This window comes from Suncus etruscus, chromosome 8 (assembly GCF_024139225.1).
Source record: "Suncus etruscus isolate mSunEtr1 chromosome 8, mSunEtr1.pri.cur, whole genome shotgun sequence".
Classification (NCBI taxonomy): Eukaryota; Metazoa; Chordata; class Mammalia; order Eulipotyphla; family Soricidae; genus Suncus; species Suncus etruscus.
Window position 1 is genome coordinate 35874093 of NC_064855.1, and position 23090 is coordinate 35897182.

The following is a 23090-nucleotide window of genomic DNA, read 5'->3' on the forward strand; positions in this document are numbered from 1 at the left end:
TCTTGCTTGCTTTTTTTTTTTTTTAGGAGCGATTTCTGAATGTAGAGCCAAGAGTAACTCCTGAGCACCTCCGGGTGTGACCCAAAACAAAACAAAAAAAATTTACCATTTATCTGGAATATTGTTTAATTTTTAGGAAATGTACTGTATCTTAATTTTTATGTATAAAGCAAATGCTTTACTTATATTCTAGATAAGGACTACTGCTTTTCCATAGACCCATAGAACTTGAATCACTTTATTCTGTCTCATATTCCTATGTCTTTTTACAAATTGAGGAAAGAAAAATAATGTGGATGGGCCCCAGCAGCCAACTTGTCTCAGTAACATTGAGTGGAAAAAGAAAAAGAGGTCAGATCTAAATTCCCAAGCCAAAGTCAGTGACAACAGAATCCAGAAACCCAAACTATAACAAACTAAACAATTAATGGACCTGTTACACTAGTAGTCCAGGAGGCTAAGGGTGGAGGGTTGGGATGCATGTGGGGAACTATGATGGAGGGAGGTCAACACTGGCGGTGGGAATGGCTCTAATTCACTGTCACTAAACACCTGAAATACAACTGTGAAAGATTTGTAATTCACAATGGCCTCAATAAAAAAAAATTAAAAATAAATATAATAGAGGCTAGAGAGATACCATGGAGGTAGGCCTTGCATGCAGAATGACCGTGGTTCAAATCCCGTCATCCCATATGGTCCCCCGAGCCTGCCAGGAGCGATTTCGGAGCATAGAGCCAGGAGGAACTCCTGAGAATTGCCGGATGTGACCCAAAAAACAAAATAAATAAATATAGAAAGCAAATGCCTGAATTTTATTTTTATTTTTAATGCATTCAAGTGATTAACAGAAGTGATACAAGACAAATGAAAGTCTCCCTTCCATGCTTAAGCCACAGTACATAGTAATTTCCCTCAACATCAACAAATACTTATTATTTGTGTGTTCTTTCGGAAGTAATCACATTCAAGCAAATATATTTATGAAGACCTGAATGTGGTTGACTTCAATATGGTCACTTGTGCTGCATATTGTCCCATGAGCAGCTACAGGTGTGCCCTAAGCTCCCCTCTAAAAAGAAAAAAAAAAATTAAACCTTCTTAGCTATCACAGGTCAACTTCTTTCATCCTTTTCAAATTGGCTTTATCTGTAGATTTCCATTCAGAGCTTTTATTATTTGGCTACATTTTAAATTAAAGATGGTTATTATATTTGTAGCAAACTAAAATTTTTCCTGCTAAACCTGCTAAGTGTGTTAAAATTAATTTTTAACAAATCTTATTAATATTGATAATTTACTAGTATTTCTTGCCTTGCTTTTTTGTTTTGTTTTGTTTTGTTTTATTCACAGGTAACTACCAAAAAGCATTAGATACATATAAGGAAATTCACAGAAAATTTCCAGAGAACGTTGAATGTAAGTGAAATTATACTTTATAAATTAGACTTATGCTTCCTGTCCTAATATGATGATTACATTTGGGCCACACCTAGCAGTGTTTAGGGCTTACTCTGGGCTCTGTGCTTAGGGATCATTCCCAGCAGGTTCAGACGACCATAGGTGAGTGCTAAAGGTAAAATCTGGGTCATTGGGGCTGAAGCGATGACACAGCAATTGGGCGTTTGCCTTGCATGTGGCTGACCCAGGACAGACCATGGGTCAATCCCCGGCATCCCATAAGGTCCCCCAAACCAGGAGTGATTTCTGAGCACATAGCCAGGAGTAACCCCTGAGCTTCACCAGGTGCGGCCCAATATATCAAAAAAAAAATATATATAGGGGCCGGTGAGGTGGGCTAGAGGTAAGGTGTCTGCCTTGCAAGCACTAGCCAAGGAAGGACTGCGGTTCGATCCCCCGGCGTCGTCCCATATGGTCCCCCCCCCCCCAAGCCAGGGGTGATTTCTGAGTGCTTAGCCAGGAGTAACCCCTGAGCATCAAACGGGTGTGGCCGAAAAACAAAATAAAAACAAACAAACAAATATATATATATATATGGGTCAGTTGCTCATAAGACAAGAACCCTGGGCCAGGAAGGTGGCGCTAGAGGTAAGGTGTCTGCCTTGCAAGCGCTAGCATAGGACGGACCACGGTTCGATCCCCCTGCATCCCATATGGTCCCGCCAAGCCAGGGGCGATTTCTGAGCGCATAGCCAGGAGTAACTCCTGAGCGTCAAAAGGGTGTGGCCCAAAAAACAAAACAAAACAAAAGACAAGAACCCTAACTGCTATACTGTCTATCTCTTAGGCCCTTTAAAAAAATACTGTTTTAAAAGTGCTATGTGACTCAACAATAAAAAAACAACTTTTGAAATGGGCAAAAGTTGTGAATAGATACTTCATCAAAGAAAATATACAGTTGGGCCCACAAGGGTTTGGGGGAAGAAATATCCCATGCCTACACTGAACTGTCTTCTGAACTCTGCTATGACAATTGTATGCTAAATAACAACTTGCAATACATGTGCTTAATGTTGCTCATAGAATGATAAAAGAAAACATTCCTTTTCAGGAATAAATAGTACAGTGGGTTGGTCTCCTGTTTTACATGTGACCAAACCCAGTTTGATCCCCAGCTCTCTATATGGTTTCCTGAACCTTACTAAGAAGTAATCCCTGTGCCCAGAACCAGGTGTGGCCAACAACAACAACAACAAAAAAAAAAAAATAGCAATTATCTTCTTATAAATTATCAAGTTAAATAATTCTGTAGGCATCGGTATAGTGATTTTAACCATTTTCTATTATTCCAGCACTGTGACTTTTGTCATATTAACGGGCATGAATTTATCATTCACTTGCAAATTCTTATGGAATGTGGAGCACAGTGGGTAGAGCGCTTGCCTTGCTAGTGGCTGACCCTGGTTTAAACCCCAGCATTCCATTCAGCTCACCTGGGGTGATTCCAGACTCCTGGTGAAAGGCAGGAGTAACCCTGAAGCACCACCATGTGTGGCCCAAAAACAAACTAAAAAATCTTATGGAATGAGTAGTCTATTGGTTACATCAGGGGTGGCGAACTTGCGGCTCCCGGCCAAAATGAATGCAGCTCTTTGCCTCTTATTATTTTGTATACTGTGGCTCTTTGCCAAGTTTGGATTTTGTTCAGCTGCTTCTGAGGAGGGACTTCTGAGAAGAGATCTCTGAGCGCGTAGTCCCGCCCCCAGGCTGCATCATCCCGTCTCCCATCCCTCGGAAACAACTGCATGGGCTATGGAGGGGGGGGACCCATGTGTTGTGTCACATCTTACCGTTAGTTCTTAGTGTGGAGGACGCAGCACACCCTCACCATCCCTGCAAGATTTTTACCCTCACTCAAAATGGCAAAATGCAATATGTGTTTAATATATTATTGTTAAAATTAGATGCTTTTGTGTGAGTGTTTGTCTGTTTTGGCAGGTCACTGCATGGTGTGGCTCTCTGACTCTCACAGTTTAAAATTTTGGCTCTTTGTGTCGAACTTGTTCGCCATCCCTGGCTTACATAATTTTTTTTATTGAGGTTCTAACATTGAAAAATCTTTGCTTTCATGGAGCTTGGATTGATTCTATGGAAATAAAAGACATTGAGTAGAACTTTAATAAGTGATAGTCAAAAGTTATTTTAAAAATTAGGGGCCGCGGGCCCGGAGAGATAGCACAGCGGCGTTTGCCTTGCAAGCAGCCGATCCAGGACCAAAGGTGGTTGGTTCGAATCCCGGTGTCCCATATGGTCCCCCGTGCCTGCCAGGAGCTATTTCTGAGCAGACAGCCAGGAGTAACCCCTGAGCACCGCTGGGTGTGGCCCAAAAACCAAAAAAAAAAAAAAAAAAAAAAATTAGGGGCCGGGAAGGTGGCGCTAGAGGTAAGGTGTCTGCCTTGCAAGTGCTAGCATAGGACGGACCGCGGTTCAATCCTCCGGCATCCCATATGGCCCCCCCAAGTAGGGGCGATTTCTGAGCTCATAGCCAGGAGTAACCCCTGAGGGTCAAACGGGTGTGGCCCAAAAACCAAAAAAAAAAAAGAAAATCAGATAAGGAGGGGCCAGAGCCGTGGCATAAGCGGTAGGGTGTCTGACTTGCACCCACTAACCTAGTAGCTAACCTAGGATGGACCGTGGTTTGATCCCCTGGTGTCCCATATGGTCCCCCAAGCCAGGACCAATTTCTGAGCGCATAGCCAGGAGTAACCCCTGAGCGTCAGTGAGTGTGGTTCAAAAACTTAAAAAAAAAAAAAAAAAAGAGTGGATAAGGAATCAAAGTCTAGGGCAGGGGTCTAACTGAATATAGTATGGTCCTACTGAAGGACAGGGCATCATTTCTCCATACCCTAAGAACAGTGTTCTCTGTCAGAGAAGCACTGTTCATTGTCCTCCTGTGTCCCAGAGAACTGAGTTCATAGTTTTGCTGTACTCACAACATGGGACAGAAATACTTTCCTAAGTGTATTTTTTGCGATTTAGGTCTGCGTTTCTTGGTTCGTCTGTGCACAGATATTGGATTAAAAGAAGTTCAAGAATATGCAACAAAACTCAAGAGATTGGAAAAAATGAAAGAGATAAGGGAACAGGTATCTCATATGGGCCGAAAACTTCTGTCTATTAATTTTCAAAATGTCAGCCTCCTATAGCTCAGTTGAGCTACTTTTCCTCTAAGAGTGGTGATCCACCCATCACCACCACCCTACCACCACCACCACCACCACCACCACTACCACCAAACCACCATATCACCAAAAAAAAAGAGAGAGAGAGAGAGAGAGAGAGAGAGAGAGAGAGAGAGAGAGAGAGAGAGAGAGAGAGAGAGAGAGAGAGAGAGAAAGGTGACATTTTTCTGCTCTGGCATAAAATAAAGAATAGCTCCAGTTCTTTAAGAAAAAGTTTGTCCGGTCACACTCCTGGCAGAAACGTGTTCTCTCTCTCTCTCTCTCTCTCTCTCTCTCTCTCTCTCTCTCTCTCTCTCTCTCTCTCTCTCTCTCTCTCTTTCTCTCTCTCTCTCTCTCTAAAAGGTAGTATAATAGATTTTAATAGTCATTAGTGAGCAACTGGTAATATATCACACTTATTTTCCACACTACAAATTAAGTATTACCTTAATTTTTGGACTTTTGTTTCTGTTTTGTGTCCACAACGAGCAGTGCTCAAGACTTATTCCTAACTCTACGCTCACTTATCATTCCTGGCAGGGTAGGGTTTGGGGACCATATATGGTGTTGGGCATTATACTGGGTCAACTGCATATTGAGGTGTTATCAGGAGTAACCCCATTGGCTCCTGAGCAATGCTTTTTCCCTCAAAAAATTGTTAGTGCCATGAAACTTTAAGTTTCAGGTACATGCCATTATAAAGCAAGATCTATAAATTATTTATAGATGTTTAAAATAACAATCACTTCTAAATGTGAGCCTAAAATCATTCAAATTTTGGCCTAATGTTTGAGTGCCTGCCTTGCATAGAAAAAAAGTATATTCTCTAAGCTTACATTTTGTCAAAAATTCATTATCCTCAGCTATGACAAAAGTCTAAATTTCATGTTTGCTTTCAAAATGTGAGTATTGCTTTTAAGATGTGGCCTGATTGGTTTTTTTTTTTTTTCAAAGTAAATGAATTGTGACTCCAAATTTTTTCAGTGGGGCCTTCCCAACGGTGTTCAGGAAGTGAACACCTATGAGTCTTAACCAACCTGACTGGAGGCACAAGGCAGAGTCCTGAAATATTGGGGATACAGGCCAATAACCCAGTTCAGAACTTTGCATTGTTGGTGGTGCCTAGCAGTGCCCAGGTGCAAGGGACAGCACCAAGGTAAGGGCTGCACATGTTTTCATTGCAGCCTGGCCTGTTTCAGCCCCCAGTACCATCGTCATATCGTGTTCTGAGCATCACCTGGAGGGGCCCCCAAAGGCCCCTCCCTGCTGCTCAGGTAGTCTCCACCCAAACAGCACTGCATCCTCAGGCCCTCACATAGGACCTTGGGCCCATTTGGATAAGAACCTCACTCATATAATGCTCAGCTCCGAGCTCTCCTCTTGGAGACCCCACCTCCAAAAAATATAAGAAAATACAAGAACAAAGTTCAAGTCAATATTTTTTAAAACACAAAATTAGTTGCCAGACTGGAGAGATAGTATAGTAAGTAAGGTACTTGCCTTGCATGTGGCTGACCTGGGTTCAAATTCCAGCACTACTTATAATCCCTGCCCTCTCCCCGAGCACTTGCAGGATTGATTCCTGCACATAGAGCTAGAAGTAAGCCCTGAGCTGCTGAGTGTGGCCCCAAAACAAAGCCAATCCAACAAAAAATTAGGTGTCATTTAAAGTCACCTAGAATAGGGTCAGAGTGATAGTACAATGTAGGTAGGACACATGTCTTGCATGTACTAACCCATGTTCAAACCCTGGCATCTTATATGGTTCCCCTGTGTACCACCAGGAATAAACCTGAGCACAGAGCCAGAATAACCCATGAGAATCACCATTCATGCCCCAAAAACAAAGTCACCTAGTATAGAATTATAAGTACATGAGAAAAGAGTTCTTGTGACTTTATGTGTTTAAGATTCAGTAGTTTATACTAAACAGAACTCATAGTTTATACTAAACACAAAATTAATACAAGTTATGCATCTTAACTGGAAAAATTGTTATTAACATTACAGTCTCTGGTTAAGTAAACTCAATGTGGGCCCGGAGAGATAGCACAGCGGCATTTGCCTTGCAAGCAGCCAATCCAGGACCAAAGGTGGTTGGTTCGAATCCCGGTGTCCCATATGGTCCCGTGCCTACCAGGAGTTATTTCTGAGCAGACAGCCAGGAGTAACCCCTGAGCACCGCTGGGTGTGACCCAAAAACCAAAAAAAAAAAAAAAAGTAGACTCAATGTTAACTCCTTTTAAACTTGTACAGTGCTTACTTAACTCCTTAGCATTATCCTTGTTTTTCACACCTTAGGAGACTTTAATTCAAGGAAATCTTAGGAAACAAATAAATGGTAAAAATCAAAACATTTTGTATTTAAAGATATTCACACTTATTTTTACACAATTTTCTTAGACCTTATCATTTAAATTTTGTTTATCTATATTCTGTAATGATAATTATAAATATTATTCTCTTTGATCTTTACAGTACTTGTGACTTGCCTGTATATTTGCTTCTCTCTTCCTTTGACTTTGGTTCTTCTGCCCTTTATTACAGTCTGTGTATTGTTAAACTCTTTTTAATGACTACTGTGAACTGATCGTCATATAGTGCAATGAATTTTACTATTTATAAATGAATATATGGAAATGGCTTTCTTTTGGGTGGACATGGGGTTCCTTGGCAACACCCAGCATTTCTCAGGGATCACGCATGGCTCTGCACTCAGGGATCACTTCAGCCTGTGAAATGGCTTTTTCTTTCATGTTTATAAATTTATTGATATAGTGAATTTGTTTTTTCTCATTGATGTGAATCTACTCAGTAAAATGAGTGATTTAATGGCTGAATTAAGAATCATAAAGGGGGGGGGGTCCGGCGAGGTGGCGCTAGAGGTAAGGTGTCTGCCTTGCAAGCGCCAGCATAGGATGGACCACGGTTCGATCCCCCGGCGTCCCATATGGTCCCCCCAAGCCAGGGGCAATTTCTGAGCGCTTAGCCAGGAGTAACCCCTGAGTATCAAATGGGTGTGGCCCGAAAAAAAAATAAATAAAAAGAATCATAAGGGGGGGCCGGAGAGATAGCACAGTGGTAAGGCATTTGCCTTAGACGCAGAAGGACGGTTTGAATCCCAGCATCCCTGAGCCTGCCAGGAGTGATTTCTGAGCATAGAGCCATGAGTAATCCCTGAGCGCTGCTGGGTGTGACCCAAAAATAAAAATAAATAAATAAATAAATAAAATAAATTAAAAAGAGTCATAAAGAATGGAGCCAGTGAGACAGTACAACAGGTAGGAGACCCAGGCTCATTATCCTGCATCCCACATGGGGTCCCCCAAGCTTGCCAAGAGTAATTTCTGAGCACAGAACCAGGAGTAATATCTGAATGCCACTGGTTGTGGCCCAAAATACAAGACAAAACAAGAAGAATAGTAAAGGCTGGAGTGCTAGTACAGTGAGTATATGATGCTTACCTTGCACACAGCCAATTTGGGTTTAATCCCTGGCATCCCATATGATCCCATTGTCCTGATAGTTGTGCAGAGCCAGGTGTAAACTCTGAGTCAAATGTGCCCTCCCCCACAAGAAATAATAGTAAATACCTATGATTTCCTTTAATGCATTTAGATTATTCAATGTTTATTACCTATTCAGATTATTTTACTGTTTGAGTAATGCCTTTTTCACTAATATTTGTTCACTGTTCTTTTTATAATATGTGTAAATATCTGTCATTTAGATCTTTCATTTTAGCTTCTCCTTTTTTTTTTTTTTTTTTTTTTTTTGGTTTTTGGGCCACACCCGGTAACGCTCAGAGGTTACTCCTGGCTATGTGCTCAGAAGTTGCTCCTGGCTTGGGGGACCATATGGGACACCGGGGGATCGAACCGCGGTCCGTCCAAGGCTAGCGCAGGCAAGGCAGGCACCTTACCTTTAGTGCCACCACCCGGCCCCTTAGCTTCTCCTTAATTCACTATTTTACTGCATAAGTTTTGCAGATTTTGACAATTTTTTGCAAAAATGTGGTTATGTGGAATATGGTTATGTGAAACTTTTCTATTGTATATTAATTAAAACTGCAATAATTATGCTGTGAAACACATTATTTCTTTTTTTTTTTTTTGGTTTGGGGCCACATTTGGTGGCACTCAGGTATTACTCCTGACTGCTCTCAGGAATCAATCCTGGCAGGCTTGAGAGACCATATGAGATGCTGGAGATCGAACCCAGGTCCATCATATGCAAGGCAAATGCCCTGCTTTACTATTTCTCCAGACTCCACTATCTATTTCTTAAATACTGTTACTTTTGAAATTCAAAGTCATAGCACTTGTCCATAAAACATTTACTTTCCTATTTCTTTAAATCCATTTATCTATTATTCTTCAGTACTTTTTCTTAAAGTTTACACAGACTTATTTTTATGTTTCCTCACTTATATTTTTCTCATAAGCATAAAGTGCATGGGAAATATTAGTAAAAAAAAATAAAAGGAAGACAAAAAGAATCTTAAAGAGAAGAGGATTAAGGAGAAAGAATTCTTTTTTGGGGTGAGGGGGCTAAGCCATACCTAGTGGTGCTCAGAGGTTACTCTTCGCTCTGCACTTAGGAAACACTCCTGGTGATGCTCGGGAGACCATGCAGGATACTGTAGATCAAACCCAAGTTGGCCAAGTGCAAGGCAAGTGTCCTAAGAACTGTACTACCACTTCATCCCCACCCCCAGAATTCTTATGTACTAAGAGAATTTACTTCTTAGATAATTGTTGTATGTCTCATTTCAGTTGTCTTGCTTAGATTGTGAGCCCATGGGCAGAGAATTCTACTTTCTGGATTTGTAGTATATAAAACCTTAGTAGTTATTAAAACATAATAAACTTCTGAATTAACAATACTCTCTAAATTTCAACTTGAAAATTTTTGTTACTTTTTCTTTGTGTTTCTCATTTAGATTATATCTCAATACATAAAAGACTTTCCTATAATTAAAATTTCTTTATAAAATTATTAATGCCTGAATTGTAATGCTATAATCTTAATTTTTTAAAAATGTCCACAGTTAGCTAAATAGCTCTTTTATAGTTAGTAACTTTCTATAACAATACTAATTTCAAGACTTTATTACTAAAGATCTTTATACCTCTATAAATATTGGTAGGATAATTCTTCTATATTGAGTAAAATATTTTATAATATGTTTGTGTAAGTGAAACCAGGGATGTCATAAGTAATCCCATCGGATTTACCCTGAACTGCTGAAAAGAATACAAAATCAATCTCCTTGGGGCTGGAGAGATAATATAGTGGGTAGAGCATTGACCTTGCAAGTAGTCAACCTGGGTTCAATTCCTCGCACCCTATAAGGTCTCCCAAACCCTGCCAGGAGTGATTCCTGAGTATAGATCCAGAAGTAATCCATGAGCATTGCTGGATATGGCCCCCAAAACAAAACAAAACCCCTAGCTTTTTTTTTTTTTTTCTTTCCTCTGGAGGCAATAATAATGGCAAAAAGGAGAAAGAGAAGAAGCCTATTACCTATTCTTTTTTTTTTTTTTTTTTTTTTTGGTTTTTGGGCCACACCCTGTGAGGCTCAGGGGTTACTCCTGGCTATGCGCTCAGAAGTTGCTCCTGGCTTCTTGGGGGACCATATGGGACGCCGGGGGATCGAACCGCGGTCCGTCCTAGGCTAGCGCAGGCAAGGCAGGCACCTTACCTCCAGCGCCACCGCCCGGCCCCCTATTACCTATTCTTGATTTAAGAAGCTCTACATGTATTTTTTTAAAAACATTCTCCAAGTACTTTTTAGGGGGTGCTCAGGCTTATCCTGGCTCTGCACTTAAGAATCATTCCTGGAGGACTTGGTAGACTTAATGGGATCCCAAAAATGGAGCCTATGTTAGCCATGTACAAGGTAGGCATCCTAATTTCTGAACTATTACTTCTAGTTTGAGGTTTGATTTGAGGTTTCTGGCCTAGAATTTATGCTCCTGAGGGTTTACCTTGCAAATGATCAAATGCCAGTTTAGGAAATGGGGTCTGATTTAAGGGAGAAGGAAACTAAAAATAAAATAAATCAGACTGAATTTTTAATGGTTATAAAACCATTTATGTTATAAAACAGAAAAGAATTTGTATTGACCACAAAAGACAGATATGTTTAAATAAATCACAACAACCCCTATTTTGTTTTTGTTTTTGTTTTTGGGCCACACCCGGTAACGCTCAGGGGTTACTCCTGGCTATGTGCTCAGAAGTTGCTCCTGCCTTGGGGGACCATATGGGACACCGGGGGATCGAACCGCGTCCGTCCAAGGCTAGCGCAGGCAAGGCAGGCACCTTACCTTTAGCGCCACCGCCCGGCCCCACAACCCCTATTTTAAAAGGCTAAAGTTTAAAGTTTTTGCAAACCAGGTTTTCAGAAGTATGAATAGAATCCTCTTCTATATACTAGAAGTATATTCTAGAATATATAGAAGTATATACTAGTATATTCATACTAGAAGTATGGTGGAAAAGACGATTGTTACCTTCTTTGTCATTGGGGTCACAGTCATGAATAAGAAGAAGTATTTATACATTGTATATTCATGTATTCATTAATGCCAGCAGTAAGCAATTCTAGGCCTAGAACTGTTGCCAGGCAAGAAAGACTTGCTCTGTCATGTCTGGATGCTCTGAGGCAGAAGTTTGAATTAGGAACATTATGAATTAGCTCCTTGAAAACTGTCATCGCTTTAGCAATGCAATTTTTTTGTTTTGTTTTGTTTTGTTTCTTTGGGCCACACCCATTTGATGCTCAGGGGTTACTCCTGGCTAAGCGCTCAGAAATTGCCCCTGGCTTGGGGGGACCATATGGGACACCAGGGGATCGTGGTCCTTCCTTGGCTAGCGCTTGCAAGGCAGACACCTTACCCCTAGCACCACCTCACCGGCCCCTCCAGGAGGGTTTTTGACATGTAAAGAAGAAGCCATCTTTGTTTAGAGTGAAAACCAGTTAACCCAACAGTGAATAAAATACACTGGGGCCGGAGAGATAGCATGGAGGTAAGGTGTTTGCCTTGCATGCAGGACAGTGGTTTGAATCCTGGCATCTCACATAGTCCCCCGAGCCTGCCAAGAGCAATTTCTGAGCTTAGAGTGAGGAGTAATCCCTGAGCACTGCTGAGTGTGTCACAAAAAACAAAGAAACAAAAAAAAAGAAAATGAGTTTGGATTACTAAAAGAAAATGTTATTTTTCCCTAGAAGACTACAGTGTCAGTAATCTAACCCAAGTGTCAGGGTTGTCATAGTAATTACATTAATATTTTACATAAAAGAAAAATTAGGGGGCAGAGCAATAGCACCAACGGTAGGGCATTTGCCTTGCACACGACCAACCTGGGACGGACCCAGGTTTGATCCCTGGCATTCCATATGGTCCCATAAGATTGCCAGCAGCGATTTCTGAGCACAGAGCCAAGAGTAACCCCTGAGCGCCACCAGGTGTGGCCCAAAAACAAAAAAAAAATTAATTTGCTTTAATTAATCTGTGACATTCTTTTTCTGAGGTACTCAATAAGTTATCTAAGTTAAGATATTTTCATTTCAGTTATAGAGTAAATATATATGGTTATCAAAATCTGATGCCATTTACTATCCTGTATCTTGAAATTAACCATTATACACATGTGTGGTACTATCACTACGACTTGAGGTATATTAAATGATAATACAGATATCCTAAAACCAAATCAAAACACAAAATAACCATAAAATGTTAAAGAAGCTTAAGAATGTTACAGCTTTGGGTATTTCTTATATTTTACGGATGGATTTTTTGTTTGTTTGTTTGGAGGCTCCATAAATGTTCAGGTCTTAATTCTGAATCTGTGCTCAGGAATCACTCCTGGTGGTGCCTATGGGATCATAAGTATTGGGGATAATGGGCCCGGAGAGATAGCACAGCAGCGTTTGCCTTGCAAGCAGCCGATCCAGAACCAAAGGTGGTTGGTTCAAATCCCGGTGTCCCATATGGTCCCCCGTGCCTGCCAGGAGCTATTTCTGAGCAGACAGCCAGGAGTAACCCCTGAGCACTGCCGGGTGTGGCCCAAAAACCAAAAAAAAAAAAAAAAAAAAAAAAAAAGTATTGGGGATAAAACTCAGGTCAGCATATAGAGCAAGGGTCTTACCCTCTGTACTACTGCTCCAGCACAAGAGTGGATTTGCAACTAAGAAACTAGACTGTGAACAGGTTTTAGATATTTTGTAAGTGTGTACTTACACATACTTTTGTAGTATACTGCAGAAGTTGAATTTTAAAAATTCACACACACAACAGTTCAGGTCCAGCCATTATAGAATAGGAACAGTGTGGAAAATAACTCTTTTTCCTTATATCCCTTTCCCCTCAAACTAAGATGCTTAAGGCCCGAATACATTGGGGGAGGGGAGTGTTCCTACACTCGGTGACGATCAGGGGTTACTCCTGGCTTTATGCTCAGAAATTGCTCCTGGCTTGGAGGACCATATGGAACACCAGGGGATCAAACCACGGTCCATCCTGGGTCAGCTGCATGCAAGGCAAATGCCTTACTGCTGCGCTATCGCTCTTGCCCCGTGAATACATTTTTAAAAAAAACTATTTGAGAGCCAGAAGACAGCAGATAGGATATTTGCTTTGCATGCTGCCTACCTGGGTTCCCATATGATCTTCTGATCCACCATCAAGAGTAATTTCTGAGTGCAGGAGTAAGCCCAGAGCACTCCTAGATGTGGCCCAAAAACCTAAAAATCTAAATAAATATATTTGATTTTCAAGATATTTGTACAAAAAAATATCTGCATTTGTAACATTTTGCCAGTGGAGTATTTACTGTGGAGTGATTAGTTATCCTAGATATTAGGGAGCAGATTGAACAATTGCCCTCCAAACCAATTTTATCTTCTCACCAATAGATTTAACATTCAAATAATCATCAGTTTGAATTTAACTTTTAGGAAAGTAGAACAGTAAATCTTTGGAGTTTCAGTAATGTTAATTTTTTTCTTTTTAGTAATGTTAATTTTTTTAAATGAGTTTTTATTTATATTCAGGTTTATAGGAATTTCTCTTAATCTTCTAAATGCAGCTTCTTTTCACTCTAGCGCATGAAATCTGGTAGAGATGGCAGCGGGGGTCCCCGCAGCAAACGAGAGGGGAGTGCAAGCAGCGGTAAGTGTTATCTGTCAACATGGAACATTGGACTGCATGGATTTCCATTACCTACACTTCTAAAAAATGTCTTAAGATAATCTAAAAGTATTCTTTCTGTTTGTTTGATATACAGGAAAATATACTAAATCTGATTTACTTTTTGAGTAGCTAATGTAATGTGTAAATGGGATGGTTGTAAATATCAGGATTTTAACACTATTCTGTTCTTATTTGGGGGGCCATACCTGGTAGTGCTCAGAGGCTACTCCTGGTGGTGCTTGAAGGACCATGCAGTGCTGAGGATCTACCCCTGCATGCAGCCACCTATAGTCCCCTGAGCATTACCAGTTCTTTTTCTTATTTCTGTTTTTGTTTGGAGGGGGGGGGTCACACCTGGCGTTGCTCAGGAGTTACTCCTGGCTCTGTACTCAGAAGTCACTCCTGGCAGGCTCGGGGGACCATATGGGATGCCGGGATTCAAAACACCATCAGTCCTGTGTTGGCCATGTACAAGGCAAATGTCCTACTGCTGTGCTATCTCTCTGGCCCACCAGTTCTTTTTTTTTTTAATTACTTAATTTAAACACCATGATTTACAAGGTTGTTCATAATACATTTTTTTTTTTTACGGTTACAAAGTTGATCATTGAGTTTCACTCATATAGTGTACAACACCTTTCACTAGCCCACATTTCCCATCACTATTGTCCTCAGTTTCCCTCATACCTCTCTAACTCTATCTCTTTCTTTCTCTCTTCTTTTTTTCATTTTAGATACTGTGGTTTACAATATTGTTACTGAAGGAATATCATGCATATCTTTTTATCTCCTTTCAGCACTCAAATCTTGCTCAGAGTGATCATTTCCAACTATTATTGTATAGTGGTCTCTTCTCTAACCTAACTGTACTCCCTCACTATTTGTGACAAGCTTCCTATACCATGGGCTGGTCCTCACCCAGGTTTAGAGTCCCTGGATATTATTACCATACTATCTTTTTCATATTCCACAAATGAGTGCAATCATTCTATATCTCTCCCTCTTGCTCATTTTGCTCATCGAAATACTCTCCATATCCATCCATGTATAAGCAAATTTCATGACTTTATTTTTTCTAACAGCTGTGTAGTATTCCATTGTGTTGATGTACCACAATTTCTTTATCCACTCATTTATTCTTGGGCACGGCATCACCAACTCTTAAATAACAGTACTTGTTTCCACAATTGGCTGATAAGCAGGTGCACAATGAGTAAGTTACAGAGGTCTATACTAATGAAGCCTTAGGTAAGTTACAATTTTTACATTTTAGGACCAGGATCTAGTTCAAAGGCTGGAGCTATCTAGCACATATTAGGTATTGGTTTTCTCTCTGGCTTCACGTGGTCTCCTTTCCCTAGCACTACAGAATAATTCCAGGGGCCTATAAGCACTCTAGGATGTGATCCAAAGTACAGGCTATACTCTGTACTGCTCAGTGGCATACTGTTATGCCAAGCTTGAAACCTCTGAGCCACATAGTCCAAGTGTCATAGAAGAGACTTCTGGTCCCTCTGAGCTCTGCTTGGGAGGAACCCCCAAAATTACCTTCTAAGGATGTACATACATAAGGCTAGAACTTTGAGATTTTATTTGCCTCACTTTTGGTGTCAAAATAATGCTGGTCCATTAGAGTACCTTCGTATATCAGTATGAATCATGATACCATGTCTTTGGACCAGCAATATAATCACTTTAGGTGATTTCTAAAGTTCTTTGCCTTTCTAATTTTCTTGACTTTGACCTTTTATGGTATCATTATGGAAAGATTCTATAAATTTTCCTTCCCTTTTTATTATTCTTAGTTTTTTGAGGTTGTTTTTGTTTGTTTGTTCTTGAATTTTTGGGCCACACCCAGTGACGCTCAAGGCTTACTCCTGGCTCTGTGCTCAGAAATCGCTCCTGGCTCAGGAGACCATATGGGACGCCAGAAATCAAATTCCAGTCTGTCCTGGGTCAGTCGCATGCAAGGCGAACACCCTACTGCTGCACTATCACTCCAATCCCTTTTATTATTCTTAGAATCTCTGTTTTATTACTGGTAGTATGGGAAAAGAACAGGTAATGTAAATAAAACAGCAGAAGTATGACAGTTTTAAATAATTTGAAAAAATAAATGTTGGGGCCGGAGTGGTAGTACAGTGGTAGGGCATTTGCTTTGCATGAAGCTGACCCAGGACAGACGTAGATTTGATCCCCGGCATCCCATATGGTCCCTGAGCCAGGAGCAATTTCTGAGTGCAGAGCCAGGAGTAACCCCTAAGCACTGCTGAGTGTGCCCCCCCACAAAAAGAAAAAGAAATGTTAAATTGGTATCTAAAAGATATACATAATTTTCATGCTTCTAAAAATATTTTTTCTGAAATATGTATCTTTTATAATATAAATATATCTTTATCTAAAAATAAACCTACATTCATGCTTCTTTCATACATATCTGATGTAGGCTCATCAAACTGCCCAATTATATTCTATATTATTTATGGTCTATGAATAAAAACAAAGGAAATATAGCCCTTAGTCTAAATAGGCCTTTTATTTGTTCACAAACATTTGTTGGTTGCATACTAGGCACCAAACACTGTGCTAAGTGCTAAGGACCTAGGAATGACCCCCTTCTTTCAGAGAAATGAATATCTTCTTGGGAAGACACATGGTCTAATGCTGTGCTACCATGTGAAATGCCCTTGTGATTCCAAACTTATGTAGGGATGGAAACAGTAACAGGGATTTCCCCCTCTTGGTTCAGTTTTCTGCTTTGCCAAATATGTTCAGTTGCATTCACTTCTAATAAGACAACATGATTCTCCAAGTGTCAACTCAACTTCTCCAGCAGAACGTCATAATCCTCCTACCCTGCACTTTAGCCCCTTGTTACCAAGATCTTAAGAAATTAGTTAAAGCAGCAATAAGCCTAAGTCACAAGAGTGTCCAAGACAGTACACACCAAGGTGTAGCCATTTCATGTCTCTCAGCCATCCATGAATATGGCAGACAATTGCATCTCTAATATATCCCCAGATATCAGAAATCTCTTCACTTTTCCCATTCCCCAATGCCTGTTTTAATGTATTCAAATGTCCGCTTGGGGTTGGGTTAGTTGCCTTCTGAATCTCTGGATCTCTGCAGAATCTATCCCAGATATACTTAAACCAGATATACTCAGCAGGGCACAGCCTTTGTCAGCCCATGAGGCCAAATGTATTATGGCATTCAGCTGTTTTTTGAGAGTCTAAAATTAGCTTTCACATGACTACCCAAAAAGAGCAGCTCATAGTCAAAATTGTTAATTTAATATAACATAGTTATTTACACTAAGGATTAATAAAGACAAAATGGTTCAAATCAAGTCATTGTTTATGTGCAAGAAGTTAGATTTTTATGCCACCTGAAAATGGCTTTCAGAGCTCTTCGGAGGGCCAGAGCAATAGTACAGCATGTAGGGTGCTTGCCTTGCACGCCGCCTGACCTGGTTTAATTCCTGGCATCCCATATATATATCAGCAAATCTGCCAGGAGTGATTCCTGAGTATAGTCAGGAGTAACCCCTGAGTACTGCCAAGTGGGGACCCAAAACAAAACAAAAAACTGGCTTTTTAAAGTCTGTAATATATATTAGAGACCATGGTCAACATGCAGCAAAAATGCTCTTAAACCATGCAGTCATCAGATAAGACTCTGTACGTCGGTTAAAATAGGCTTCGCAAGGTTCATTAGATCAATTGGTTTGCTCTCACAAGGCAAGAAACCTGTGATAGAAGTTCTTTGGAGATTGAATGTTTCTTTAAAAATAGTTGTCTTTAGTAATTCCTTGGGAAATATTATTTACTGAAATTCTAGAATTAAATTCACTATCTTTTAAAGACCCTACACTATACGGTAAATCTTAAATTCAGAGTTGCCAGTAGTAATTCTGAAAGCAGCACCAATTGCCTATTACATTCTCAGCCTTCCTAGGTAATTACTAAGGTTATGAAATGTCTTTAGTGCTAACCTCTAAACTTGCTGAATAACCCCCTTCCTTATTTTAAAAACCTGCTTTAGAGGCAACAGAACTTCTAAAGAGATGACTAGATATGACCTGGGAACTGCTGAATAGTTCTGCTAGAAAGCAGAGGACAGTGTACAGAGATAGAGTTCAAATCAAAAAGGGGCCAGAGAGATTAGTACAGTGGGTAAGGTATTTGCCTACACGAGGTCAACCAAGGTTTGATTCTCAGCTTCCCATATAGTGCCTGAGTCCTACCAGGAGTGATCCCTGAGTACAAAGCTAGGAGAAAGCTCTGAGAACAAGTAGGTGATGCCTAAAACCAAATAAAAAACAAGTATCCTTAAGCAAATCCCCCCACTACACTTTGATGACTGTCCCTTGAAGATGCCAGAAAGACCAGATTTGCCTCAGAAGAACCTGATTCTCTAATGTGAAGACATCCTGAGGTAATTATCTCCTCATCCTTCTTCAGCTGTGCTATGCTTCTAAATAAAATGACACTTTTTCTCTTGAGCCTGGATCTTTTCCATGGTCAGGGTTAAGTTGCTAAAGAAACACTGATAATAAAGGAGAAGTCAAACTGTCATGGATTATTGAAAGACCTTTCTGTTTAAAAAAAAAATGTGCCTTCTGGTCCTGGCCTTCTCTCAGTGCTGCTTTTTCTTTCTAAATATTTTCCTGTCTCTGAACCAGTCTGCTTCAGTCCAACACAAATAGTTTTAGTGCACAAGAAAACTTTTCTCTTACAAGTGAATTTCATAGCAGAAACTGGGAGGCATTTATACTAGCTGGTGTGGTTTCATGTTGCTTGGATTTCTTGGCACAAATCTAACGTGCTAAACAGTTCCATCCCATGTTACAGTCTCACTTTCCCCCATTTGCCTTTTTTCTGTGTTCCTTATTTCCTAATATCTTGAATTCCATATCATCTTAGGCATCATCATTTCATCTCTCTGCAACTCATGTTTGAAAACCTCTATCTAGATACTTTAAAGAATTACACATCCCATCCACTGTTTTTCCTTTTTTGGCATAACTATTCTGAACAGTTACCTCTAGCTTTCAGATCTGAGTAGCCAAGGATGAAGATTTTCTCTTTTCTTTGGTTTTCTGGGCTCTTATTCAGAAAAGCCTGTGGCACCTTAGGATGCACCCTTACCCACCCAATCTCCCCCAGTACTACCATCATGGAGAATAGACACCCCGCCATTCCTCATAATCCAATAGGGAAATCCCAATGTCTGCCACACATCCTTTAATTTATCTTCTTAGGCCTTTACAACTAGACCTTTACATTCACATGGAAGTAGTTGGTTGTTCTCTCTGCTTCACAATATAGAAGGGGAAAGGACAGTTTTGATATGAATATTTACGAAGTCAACATCACATCAATTGAAGTGAAAATGCACATAAGTAATACAATCAATCATTTTATTTGAAACCATTTTCTTTTTTGTTTTTTAGTAAATTTCATTATTTTAAACACCATGGTTTACAAAGTTGTTCACAATACAGTTATTTCTGGCATTCAGTATTCCAACATCAATTCCACCACCAGTGTATCATTTCTTTCATCATTGTCCCCAGTTTTTCACCCTCCAAACCTGCCCCTTGGCAGGTATAAATAATTTACTTAGTACTGCTTGCTACAACTAAATGGTAATGGAATTATCAGGGGGAAAACCATTAAGAGAAAAATTTTGAAAATTTTCATCTGACAGTAAAATCAATGTCATTGTCTGAAGATCTACTAAGCTGTTTATTGCTAGTTGAGCCTCCTATTGTTGGTTTTGCTTGCTGATTTTTAGATGACGCCTATGATAATTTCACATCTAATATGGTGCATTCCTACTGGAATGTCGATATTAAAACTATTGAGGTGTCACATAGCTGAATATGTGGCCACATAGTCCAGGACTTCAAGAATCTGTGGAACTGGGCCTATGCGATCATATGGTGGCACCAGTAGATCATGGGAATAGGCTGCTAGAAGTTTAGGCGGTTAGGTATCCCTGCAGAATTAGTGGGAAAGTGATGAAAGTGGGCCATTGGCTTTGTGGCACTGGATTTATGACAGCTTTGTAGCTATATAGGGATTCCAGAGCTATCAGCTGCAAGAACGCTACATCTATGAGTTCTGTAGCATGCTTTGCCCATCTTTCAAGAGTTAGATTTTTTTTTCCTATGGCTTTAGTCAAAGGGCAGACATAGTGGCTCTAGATGGTGAGCCTCAAAATAGATTTTAAACATGTTTAAGGGTCAGGGAAGCAACTGACTAGCAACTGCAAAGTTGGCATTTCTTTTTCTTTGAAGGAGTGGGGAATTTGGGACCAGCCTCTGCAGCATTCAGGCCTTACTCCCATCACTGTACCCAGGGATCACACCTGGTTTTGCTCTGGAAATTATAAATGGTGCTGGGAATCAAATCCAGGTCCACCATGGGCAAGGTGGACCACTATGGCAAAGTATACACTATACTATCTCTCTAGCCCTACAAGGTTCGCAGTCTGCATTTCTCTATGCTCTTAACTCTGTGAGTGAGACCTGTGACCCCTGAGTACCACAAGGCCAGAGAAGGCTTCAAAACATGACCTAAGCATTAGATTCACACTATCAGAACTTTGCAGGAGAGGCCCCTTAAGATCTACTGAATGTGGGGCCGGGAAGGTGGCGCTAGAGGTAAGGTGTCTGCCTTACAAGCGCTAATATAGGACGAACAGCGGTTCGATCCCCTGGCATCGCATATGGTCCCCCCAAGCCAGGGGCGATTTCTGAGTGCATAGTCAGGAGTAACCCCTGAGCATCAAACGGGTGTGACCAAAAAAAAAAAAAGATCTACTGAATGTGACCTCTACAAAATAAAAACAAAGGTTGGGGGGGGGACTAAAAAAAATTAAAATAAAATCAAAGGAGAAATATATAGAACTTAAATAACAGAACTTTTTGTTTATAAAATAGTTCTTTCTGAAATGCTTGAGGGCCCAGAAAGTTCTTTATGTGTGTCTTAGACTAGTGTCACTGCCACCTTTTTCTGTTCATCTGGTAAAACCCAACTCCCTTCCTCTCTAGTTGTTCTAAAACCTTGGCATGTCTGTGAGTCACCTGGAAGCCCTATTAAAACAGACTAATAGGCATAGCAACCTGCATTTCTGATAATTTGATATTGATGCCATCGGTCTTGGCACCACTTTGAGAATCATTATTATGTCATAAATTATCTAACACAAAATTAAATGTGGGGCCCAGAGTGATAGTACAGCGGTGTTTGCCTTGCAAGCAGCCGATTCAGGACCAAAGGTGGTTGGTTCGAATCCCGGTGTCCCATATAGCCCCCCGTGCCTGCCAGGAGCTATTTCTGAGCACACGGCCAGAAGTAACCCCTGAGCACCGCCGGGTGTGGCCCAAAAACCAAAAAATAAATAAATAAAGTGTAAAACAAAATTAAATGTGATTAAAAAAAAAAGTTGAAAGCTGTGGAACAGGAGCAATAGTAGGTCAGGGTGCTTGTTTTATATGCAGCTCACCTGGTTCTATCCCTGGCACCCCCAAGCTCACCAGAAGTGATCCCTGAGTGCAGAATCAGGAGTAAGTAGTGAGCACCATTGAGTGTGGCCTAAAACAAACATACAAAATCACAGTCTATGCAGTCTACCCATTCAGCCCTCTGGCCTCATGTACTAATTCTGTCACTTCCTAATACTGCTGCAGATGGCGGGGTGAGAGTGAAACATACACATTGCCTCTTATATTTTGGATGCTCAGGATGTGACAACTGCTATTATTGTTATCATTATCATTCTAAAGATTACTGTCATGTAAGAATCAAGATCTAACTTTTGAGAGGGTGGAATATATGTGATAATTGCTGTCTACTAAATCTTCTCTTTGTATGGAGGGAAAAGTTCTACAGAAAACTGGACTCTGGTCATGTTAAAATTGATGACAGGAAATTTTTTTTTTTTTTTGGTTTTTGGGCCACACCCGGTGATGCTCAGGGGTTACTCCTGGCTATGCACTCAGAAGTTGTTCCTGGCTTGGGAGACCATATGGGACACTGGGGGATCGAACCGCGGTCCATCCTAGGCTAGCACAGGCAAGGCAGGCACCTTACCTCTAGCGCCACCGCCCGGCCCCGATGACAGGAAATTTTTAAGACCAGGGTTATCATCCATAAAAGTAGTCAACCAAGAAGAAAAGTTACTACAAACTGAATGTATGGGATTCAGAAAGAATAAACAGAAAGAATCTAGATGTTATCCTGGTGCTAAGAAAGGAGGCTCACAAGAGGAACAACTTACAGTGCTCAAGAAAAACAACTCTTTGTAGATTGTAGGATTGCCACAGCCTGGGTGAAATCAGAGTTGAGTGCAGACTTCTAGAAGGTACTAGATAACATCATATGCCCCTGTGGTAGTAGAGGGAAATGCCTCTACTAGAGTAGAGTGCAGTACTGCACTCCAACCAAGACGGGAAAGGAGAATGTAAGTAGCATAGAAGCATCTCCTGGATTCAGATTGAAGACCATATTGAGAGGCAACCCAGATCAAGCCTGGAGAAGATGCTGCAGAGTACACCCTACAAAGTGCACTCACACTAAACTAGTGCCAGCTTCTTTTGTTTGTTTGTAGGCCACACCCAGTTGGGCTCAGGAATTACTCCTGACTTTACTCAGAAATCACTGGCAGACTCAGGGAGCCATATGGGATGCCAGGCATCGAACCCAGATAGGCTATGTGTAAAATAAACACCCTACCTGCTGTTTTATTGCTCTGGCCCCCAGTGCATGTCTTACAGCAGACAGAATAAAACTCAGAAACTAGGAACCCAGAAAGTATATTCATATATGGAGCTACAAACAGGCCATAGAAGGATCATTCTATTCCTATTTCCTATACTGCTCACATAGCAAGAACAATTACAGATCTGCTTACCTATGACCAAGCAAGTGGAAGCAAGCATAAACAAATAGAGCTGCATTAAATTAAGAAGTTTCTGCACCTAAAAGGAAATGAAAATCAGAATATATAGACAGCCTCTAGACTCAGAAATTATTTGCTTACAACTCTATGATAAAGGGTTAATATCCAAAAGATATAAAACACTAGTAGAACTGTACAAGAAAAAAACCCAGGGCCAGAGCAATAGCACAGCAGTGGGACATTTCCCTTTCGTGCTGCTGTTGAACCGGGTTCAATCTCTGGCATCCCATATGATCTTCCAAGCCTGCTAGGAGCAATTTTTGAGCACAGAGCCAGGAGTAACCCCTGAGTGCTG

At 40.6% G+C, this 23090-nt stretch overlaps 1 protein-coding gene across 1 annotated transcript in view; it reads left to right on the forward strand.

Moving 5' to 3' along the window:
* IFT88 (intraflagellar transport 88) overlaps positions 1 to 23090 on the forward strand; it is a 133425-nt gene that overhangs the window by 99271 nt on the left and 11064 nt on the right. Inside the window, exons 22-24 of the mRNA XM_049778222.1 lie at positions 1354 to 1419; positions 4441 to 4547; positions 13738 to 13804. Of these exons, the coding sequence (XP_049634179.1) occupies positions 1354 to 1419; positions 4441 to 4547; positions 13738 to 13804 (240 nt within the window). The remainder of the gene's footprint in view (positions 1 to 1353; positions 1420 to 4440; positions 4548 to 13737; positions 13805 to 23090) is intronic.